The sequence below is a fragment of the Malurus melanocephalus genome, unplaced genomic scaffold (genome assembly GCF_030028575.1).
Source record: "Malurus melanocephalus ecotype Western Australia unplaced genomic scaffold, MMel_1.1 scaffold_113, whole genome shotgun sequence".
In the NCBI taxonomy this organism is placed as follows: domain Eukaryota; kingdom Metazoa; phylum Chordata; class Aves; order Passeriformes; family Maluridae; genus Malurus; species Malurus melanocephalus.
In genome coordinates this window covers 1,995,473-2,004,284 of record NW_026623345.1, presented here as the reverse complement: position 1 = coordinate 2,004,284, position 8,812 = coordinate 1,995,473, and the positions used below count along the sequence as shown (strand labels likewise).

At 44.3% G+C, this 8,812-nt stretch overlaps 2 protein-coding genes across 5 annotated transcripts in view; one reads left to right on the top strand and one right to left on the bottom strand.

The window, feature by feature from the left end:
- Positions 1-1,697, bottom strand: part of KIF24 (kinesin family member 24) — a 29,692-nt gene extending 27,995 nt beyond the window's left edge. For both annotated transcript variants that reach the window (XM_057369639.1, XM_057369642.1), the window contains exon 1: positions 1,645-1,697. The gene's annotated coding sequence lies outside the window, so the exon portion shown is untranslated. The remainder of the gene's footprint in view (positions 1-1,644) is intronic.
- Positions 1,698-1,927: 230 nt separating this feature from the next.
- Positions 1,928-8,603, top strand: NUDT2 (nudix hydrolase 2). 3 transcript variants are annotated; one of them, XM_057369636.1, is made up of 4 exons: positions 1,928-1,959; positions 2,499-2,552; positions 3,163-3,320; positions 6,707-8,603. In XM_057369636.1, exons 3-4 carry the CDS (start codon positions 3,188-3,190, stop codon positions 7,018-7,020), a joined length of 447 nt encoding a protein of 148 aa, XP_057225619.1. In that variant the 5' UTR covers positions 1,928-1,959; positions 2,499-2,552; positions 3,163-3,187; the 3' UTR covers positions 7,021-8,603. The 3 variants fall into 3 exon arrangements, with proteins under 3 accessions (XP_057225619.1, XP_057225621.1, XP_057225620.1); XM_057369637.1 differs by lacking the exon at positions 1,928-1,959 and adding an exon at positions 1,984-2,164; XM_057369638.1 differs by lacking the exon at positions 2,499-2,552 and having other exon boundaries at positions 1,935-1,959.
- Positions 8,604-8,812: the final 209 nt, after the last annotated feature.

The window sequence follows — 8,812 nt, the reverse complement described above, 5'->3', positions numbered from 1 at the left end:
TTTTCAATACAGAAGCAAAGAAAAATTGGGAAAAGGGAAACAACTCTTTTTTTTTTTGTTTTTTTTTTTTTCAATACAGAAGCAAAGAAAAATTGGGAAAAGGGAAACAACTCATAGGGAAAACTTCACTCATRTCACCACTCATCCATGTTCATTCCTTATTTGAACATTAAGCTCTTTTTTTTTTAAGTGATTCAAAGCCAAATCTGATTTAACCCTCTAGAAATCAGTGGCTAATTTGCTTTTCCAGAGCACCACASAAAATGCTTTACCTTTAATCATCCTGACCCCATTCCTCGAGAATTAGGGCATTCCTGTGAAGAACAGGGTCAGGCTGCAGCTGCACTTATTTAAGACAAGCTCCATAACAAGAGATAATTTGTATTGTAAAAGGAGTCCATAATTTTAGTTTAATGCAACAGGTAGGGATGTGTGAAGCTGTGCCTGACGTTGCAGCAGATCCCTTTGGAAGATCAGARGATTACTGTACCCTGCACGTAAACAACATGGCATTAACCATTCCACTGCTACTTGGAACAAGTGTTGGGCCAGCCTGTTTTGAAGCTGAACACTGACAGTAGATAACCACTCACAGCTTCATAGCAAAAGCAAATGGAGGGGAGGAATGTTTTTAATGGTAAATGACAGCTATTTTACATCGGGAGCTTGACACATGTCTACTACCTGCAGCAACAAGTAAGAAATGGGGGTTTCCCTTGCCACYGCCAGACCTTGAACAAGTTACTAAAACTACAATTAATGTCATTAATGCTGGCTTATAAACAACTAAATATTGGGGATTTTTTGTATCCCCACAAAGCATTTCAGAGCATTTTATTCCTCTATCCATGCTAATTAATGTCATTAAAACTGGCTTAAAAACAACTGAACAKTTGAGATTTTTTTTGTTCCCCACAAAGTATTTCAGAGTATTTTATTCCTCTCTCCRTAGTAAATATAGCCTGGTGACCTCAGCAGAAGAGGCTCCATCCTGCAGCTGATCCTGACAGCTGCCAGGGACAACAGCTGCATGGAGAAGGGGAAGTGTCCAATATTGGGATATTGAATATTGGAAGTATCCAATATCCAACCCCGTGCCGAGAAAATAACCCACGAGTTATGGCAGGGTGCCATTTATTTGAAAACTGTGCCTGAGCATGATCCTCCTCCCAGCAGGRTCTACCAAATAGCTCTCAAGGTTTATTTTATAATTTCAAAATTTTAAGTTATTTTAAAAAAGATAATAAACATATAAAATAAATTATATAGAATATATTCAAACTATGTTTTAAATATTATTTAAGYATTTTATATATTGCACATTAAAAATGTAAAAATGTATATTTTAAAAGTGCATGTACACACTTCACATACCATGTAAATTATATGTTAGCTAAACATATATATAAGATATATAATTGAAAAATATTTTACAACTATAAAAATGCAGCAAAACAAACCGCCACGCGTCCGGACTTGCACCGCGTGTCTGAAGAGGGGACATGTCCCATCTTTCCCCGAGCTGTCCCACCACGGTTTTTCCCCGTTCTAGAGCCCTGTGGGGCCAGTCAGAGCGGTGTCCCCGGAACCCTCCCTGGGCCGGTCGCCCCCGTTCCCTCASGGCTGGGACTCCCCCTCACTCACCGGCCGCGGCACCGCTCCGCGGCGGCCATTAAGCCACGTCTCCATGGCAACAACGCTTTTCCCGCTTCAAACGCCCGCGCGCAGCCTCGCGCGCACAGCCAGCCAATAGAGAGAGCGAACAGGGCGGGCGGGGCGTGTCCTAGAGGAGAGAGACCAATCAGAGACCTTTACGGGCATGGGGGCGGGGTCTAAGGGAAGGCGGGTGGGAGGTGTGGGAAGGGCGGGGCTACCGCCAGCGCCGCTGCTGCTGCGATTGGCTAAAGCTGACGTCAGTCATGCGCCGTGCCCCGCCCAGTGTCGCACCCGGAAGCAGAGGTGAGGGCAGGGGGCCATGGCGGCCGCTGTGGGGGTGACATGTGTCCCCGTTCTGTGTGTCCCCGTTCTCTGTGTCCCCATCCCCGGGCACCGGGCGTGACCCTCTGCGGATGGAGAGGGGAGGGAAGCGGGCCGCCAGGCGCCGGCGGAGGGGCCTGCTGGGATTTGTCCTTGTCCTTCCAGGCGCGCACTGGAGATGGTGCTGGTACCCCGGTTTGGCCTCGGGGCTGTGGGGATTGGCGAGGGGGCGTTGTCCTTGTGGCTGATCAGGAACTAATGGAGGCGTTTAAAGGGGTTGGCCTAAAGTGCCGGGCGCCATCCAGGGGCGTGAATGGTGGTGAAAGGCTCCGTGCTGTGGTTTCCCGCGTTGGAAGCTGGAGGTGCCACGATGCCGCACTCGGTGTCCCAGGAAAAAAAACAGTGTTGTATGAAGTTATTATTTACTGAAGAGTGTGGCTCTGTCAATATAAAACTGGGAATCGCCCAGATTTGTAACATGAATTACTCATCTCCATTGCTTTCCCTCGTTCTCTCCATAGGACTACTCATCTTGGCTGCTTCATTTATTGATGACAGTATTTATCACTTAAGAGGTTTGTTCCTTATTGTTTACATCAAATCAGTGCTGAGTATGCATACCAAGAATATTTCMGTTTTGTATAACAGCCTGATGTCTAGCCCAGATAGCAGAGTCTCCTTTGTCATTCATTTTCTCAGCTTTGCCCCTGATATCCCGAGGAGTTCTGTGCTCCAGGAAATCTGTCCAGGGCAATTATTTCAGTATGCCAGTTCCARTAATGTTGAGGTATTACCTGTGTGCAGGGCATTTGTAGTTTCACAATGGAAAAGCTTCAGAGTGTTAATCAATGTCTTCCCTTATGCTTTGTAATTTTTCCCCCCTCTCTACAATATGGTTTGTAATMTATCAGCAGCAAAGGAATGACATGCAGGTCATTTTTCATGCTTTTCAATAATGTTCTTTTTTTAAAAAGCTTTTATCTAGGTTCTTCTTTCCTTGTTTTGAAAGCAGAGTTTTTTACAGCTCAGAGGTAGCTAATAAGATCAATTTAATTCTGTAGTAACTTCARAGGAATGGACAACTTTTTTACTGTGATGAGATGTAAATAGAGTAAATATTTGTAAATATTTGCTGGGTAAATARAGCTGGTCTGTATGAGCACCATGTTTTGTGCTGTTCCACAGCTCCTGGTGCAGTTGGCAGAGGAAAATGGCTGTGAGAGCTTGTGGCTTGATCATCTACAGGAGGCTGCAGCCAGCACCATCCTGTAAGGTCACCGACAGCATCGAGTACCTCCTGCTTCAGACATCCTATGGGACCCACCACTGGACCCCACCCAAAGGTGATGTTGGTTCTGATAACACTCCTGGAGGTTCTTGGTGTCAGATTGCAGGGTGGGTTTTGGCTGAGGTCGGCTGTGAGGAGCAATTACCAGCTGAGAGTAGCTGCTGGCTGTGCTGTTTGATGGTGTTCCTCACACAGCTGAGGGGTCCGCTCTGRGGCTGAAATCCTCTGAAAGTTGTGGCTGTACAAAGTGTTGGGCATGACTAATTTGGGTTGGGGCAGGAGGTGTCACCCAGCTGAGCTCCTCAGTAGCTGATGTTTCCAGTACACATTGRACACATGACTGAAGTGAGGTAATGAGTGGATATTCTACCTTCCTGCTCAGGTCTGAGCCTTTGCCAGGTACCACTGTTGCCAGTGGTAACAGTGCAGGATTTGTTTAACCTGTGTGCAATCAGAATGCCCACATTTTACAAGAAGGCAAACTGACATCTGTAATGGTGCTCTTTAATACACCTTTCTTAGGAGATGCAGGAGATCATTGATGCAGATCACTTGCCTAATGTGGTAGAGATGAGGGGGACAGACAGGGAGACCTTCCCAGCCATCCTTGCTCATCAGTGAGGCCTCAAAGCAGAAGACAATCCCTGTGTGCCAAGACACAGAGCAGCACCTCCTTTGTARAGGCACATGGCAGGGCCAGTGTTTGGCAGCACACAGCCACAGGCCTGGTACMAGGAAAAGGGCAGCACAGAAATACTTCAGGTTCCCTGTAGATCTTCTTATGTGCTGTTTTTTACCCTCTGAGATTTCTTCTTGATAGTTTTTACTTCTCATTTTGTAAAGGACAGTACTTTCAAAGCATAGTGCAGCAGTTTGTRAACAAGAGTCTGCAAACTGGAGGAAAAACATTGTTTTAACAGTGTCAATGATGCTGTCCTATTAAGGGAAAGAACAAAACTTTCCAAGCCTCCCCCTTTGTCTGCTCCACCAAAAGCCTAAGGGAGTTGAGTTTGCAGCTAGTGGAAAGCTAAAAAACATCTGCTGGGATGTGATGCTGTGAGAAGAAACCTTTATGGAAAGGCTCCCTGGGAACGCATTAATTCTGGACAAGCGATTTAAATGACTTACATTTTGGTAGGGAGTTAATTGTCTCATAGGCATGCATCTCACACACCCAGAACCTCAGAACCATAGAATAGGTTGGGATGGCAGGACCCTTATAGGCTGTCTAGTCCAAGCTCCCAGCAGTGAGCAGGGACAGCCTCAACTAGAGCAGGTGGCTTGAAGTCCTGTCCAGCCRGGATGTTTCCAGGGATGGGACATCCACCACCCCTCTGGGGAACTTGTGCCAGTGTTTCACCACCCTCATGGTTAAAACAAGTCTTCTCTGTCCATAATCTGAATCTCTTCACTTTTAGTTGAAAAACAGCAGTCCTTGTCATTCCAGGCCCCGTTCAAAAGTCTGTCTGCTTCTTTCTTGTGAATCACCACCTCTTAGGCACCAGAARGGGCTCTGAGGTCTCCCCAGAGCCTTCTCTTCTGCAGGCTGAATAACCCCCACTCTCTCAGCCTGCCTCCAAAACAGGGGTGCTCCAGTCCCTTGAATGCATGGCTTCCTCTGGACTCAATCCCAATATCATTCCCTCGCTGAGGACTCCAGAGCTGGATGCAGCACTGCAKGTGGGGTCTCTCCAGAGCAGAGGGGGAGAATCACTTCCCTCCACACATTGCTGAAGACTTTAAAGATCAAGAGCTACATACAAAGGCCACAATTGATGGTAGCCTGTAATAGAAGCTTGGTATCAATTTGAGAGAATTTATTGAAGATGAGCTATTCTATTTTATAATGTCTGTGATGGGAATGGTCTTCAATGCAGCCCTGGGGTGTGTGATGTGGTAACAGAACTTGTGCATGATGCTGACATAGATTCAGTGTGGCAGGAGCCAGAAGGGGGAGCTTGTAATGGTCTCTCTGACCACACGCAAAAGGCAGTTTAMAGCTACAGCTGTACCTTGTTATTTTGAAAGTTTCTAAGCAGCTGTAACCCTTATGGGATTAAACTGGACTTGCTTGGTTCCCCTCACATGAACCTCATCAGCCTTATCTCTGTGCCTAGAACTGTGACTTTGCACTAGCTGATGCTGATGGGAAGGGGATGTAGGGTTAATTTTCCTTCTCAAGTTCTATTGGAGCACTGCTAGTGGAAACAGGTGGGAGGATCTGAAAGCTGTGGTGTAAGGTGCTGCTGCAGTCCTTTTTCTGCCCTGCAGATAGATATGTTCTGCACAAATTTGACAATTTACTGAGCTTAGACCTGAGATTGTCARTTGGTGTCAACATCAGATGCTGTTTTCTGCGCAGGTGCTGCTCGAGAGAAAAATGTATTTTATGTTTGAGGTGATGTCCTATTGTAAAGAGGTGTTCACACTTTTGATCCACAGAGAAGTGAGTGGGACCTGTTGCAAAGGCAAAACAAACTTTCCACATGCCCCAATTGCTACACTAAAAAGGGGCTTTGGGTACCTGGGACGTGAGGAAAGATTCATATTTGTGATGAAATTATAGCTATTTGTAGCCAGCTACATAGAAAATAGAGTGACATCAGGGGCAAAATAAAGCTTAAACTTTTTTTTTTCCTCCTAAAATGTCCCAGCTCCTGCTATGTTGCTTTTTTGAGGTATTGCTTGGCTTGTTCTATTTATGTTCTGGTCCGAAGCTTTCATGAGAAAACCAAATCTGACATTTCTCAACAGAAGTACAAACGGCTGGGAAYGTGTTATATTTATCCTTTGTTTGTAGTGGCACCTCTCCTTCTGAGCAACGTAAAATAAATTATGTGTCCTAGGAGAACTACCCAGCTGGTGAAAGGATTGGCTTTTAGGCTTGTTGTGTTTCAGAGGGGAGTATGGGAGAGAAACAAAATGCCTAGCTGCCTAAATGAAACCCACCTTTTAAACGGCATTTGTGGGTGCCTGGTCCTGTTGTTTCTGCACTGATGGCATGAGGAATGGTTTTRCAGAATTGAGCCTTAAGCTTATGTGAGAGGACAGGGTTGAGAGAGGATTAAGAGTCTCAGATGACCTGTCTCCCCTCTAACTGGATAAAGGAAAATTGAGGGATTCAGTCCTCAGTATAATCTAAGGTGGAACATTACGGATGTAGAGTACTCCAGAACCGGAGAGGTGGACTGGGAAGAAAAGATGTTTGGTGCTSATTGTCCGCTGGGAGTTTCAGGAGGTGAGGAATAAACAATGATCCTAAAAGTCACAAGTCAAAGACAAATCATGACATAAGAGTTGGAAAAACAATCATTGTTTTACAATTTCCATTTCATCCTGTATCGGCCACAGTGTGCCCTCATCTCCATCTCCTAGTGTTTCCTGATCAAACCRAAATCTGAGTTTCCTTCCCAGAGATTTACTTTTCCACCCTCTTGGCAGGCCAYGTGGACCCAGGGGAGGATGACCTGCAGACAGCCTTCCGGGAAACGCAGGAGGAGGCTGGTCTGCAGGCCAGCCAGCTCACCCTCATCGAGGGCTACAAGAAAGAGCTGCATTACCCTGTCCGTGGCAAGCCCAAGACCGTGGTGTACTGGCTGGCGGAGATGAAGGACTGCAACACAGAAATCAAGCTGTCAGACGAGCACCAAGCTTTCCAGTGGCTGAAGCTGGAGGATGCCTGCAAATTGGCAGAGTATGAGGACATGCAAGCAACGCTGAAAGAAGTGCATCAATTTCTCTGTTCCAGAGAATAAGTGTTTTTGTGAAGTAGAAGGGGGTTTCTTGAGGGGATGTGGCTGCTTTTTATTTTTTAAACTGGGGGAAGAATTATATGGCTGCAGAAATGTAGATTTCTTTTTTTAAATCTGTAGAAATTCAGTGCGGATACATGGAGCTTTTAAAGAGGTTGTGCTTTTATCTCCTCTAKCTAGCACAAAAAAGTGTAGTCTGATTGAACCACAAGCCAGGGATGTCTGAATTGAAGCCCTGAGCTAACAAAAGACTTCCTCTGTCTCTGTCTCCTTTTCTTTTCCTTTTTTCTTACCCTTTTGCTTCCTTGAAGTGCTGAACAACTACAGATCTTTTTGAGAAATCAGATACTTGATCTATCTTGACTTCTTGATGTAAAGCTAGAGAGTTGAGAAAATGAGCATATGGGGATTTTTAATAACAAAGCGTGTACTGCAGAAGTCATACCTTGAATTTCAAATGAGGAAGCAGTAGTTCTATTCCCTACTCTTCCACTGATATGCAGTGATAACTTGTCAGATCATTTCAGGTCTTTTTTGTTCCTATCATGAATTTATGTACATCCCTAATGTACTGTTATGAGATCATTTTCCATCCAGAGATTCTTAGTAAATGGTTGAGGTATGGTATTAAGTGGTAAATTGAAGTTTTTCTTTTGCCTCTTTGTTTTTTGATCTTTAACAGACACCTTAGCCATACATTTCCCAGGGGGTTGTGAAAGGTACTTGATGCACTTTCTGCACAGGATGTCCAAGGTWATGTGCAGTCTTGTGTCTGTTTAATACTGTCAGCACTTCTGTGGCTGCAGCCACTCATCTTTGGGGGCAGCAGACAATAATAATGTTGCTACCTCTGTCTTRCTTATCACTGTTTCCTTCTAATGGAGTGATTTATAAAATCCTTTTTATAGTACTTCCTTTTTCTGGTATGTGTTTATACACACAAAAAAAAGGATGCACTGTAAAGAGGTTTTTCTATATAATTATGTATGTATATATACACGTAAAAAACTTCAGTGCTCCTCCACATTATAGTCAGGCTTTATTTTGATTATGAACGCTGCTCGGAAGTGTTTCTTTCAGATAGTGGCAGAGAGTGGATCAACCAGTGAAAGAGAGGGTGAGACAAGAGTYAAAAGCCTGTGCTGCTTCACTCTTGGTTTTTCATTACTGTTTGTGCTACCATTTAATCAGTGCTGTGTAAACAATGRTGTTGCTGCCTTCTTGTTCATGAGCAAGATTAGCATATTAAGCTGGAGTTAGAGAGTCACTAACAAGTCATGGGTTCTGCCCATTCAACAGTGATGAACACAGRCACTTGGTGCTTTGGCAAGCACAACATTAGCTCAACTCCATGCCAGTATTTCCCTTTTAATGGCACCTCTTCAGTAGTGTTCTCACAGCCTGTCAAGGTTTTGGAGGGTGACCAGTGTTGTGCACTGTAAGGTGATGTGCTCCTTSGTCAAAATTGCAAGGGATGTAACTGTAATAATTAGTGAGGCACTGTGTGTACATTTTGAGTGATTTATGTACAGAATATATTCTCGCAAATTTTGTGAGTAAAATGATGCTTGCACATTTGGAATCTTCATCTCAGAGTCTTTGGATTTCATTTAAAGCAGAAACGTTGGAAAGTCAGAATTTAACTCTGATTCTTGCTGCTCACTGGTAAAGAAAGAGTTTTTCCTCTACCCTTGTCTAGTAGTAAAATAGTTTCCCAAGGAACGYCTGGGAAACCCTCCAGTAAATAATTTTGGAATAATCTGACCGGGGAACATATTTRTTTCCAACCTCTATT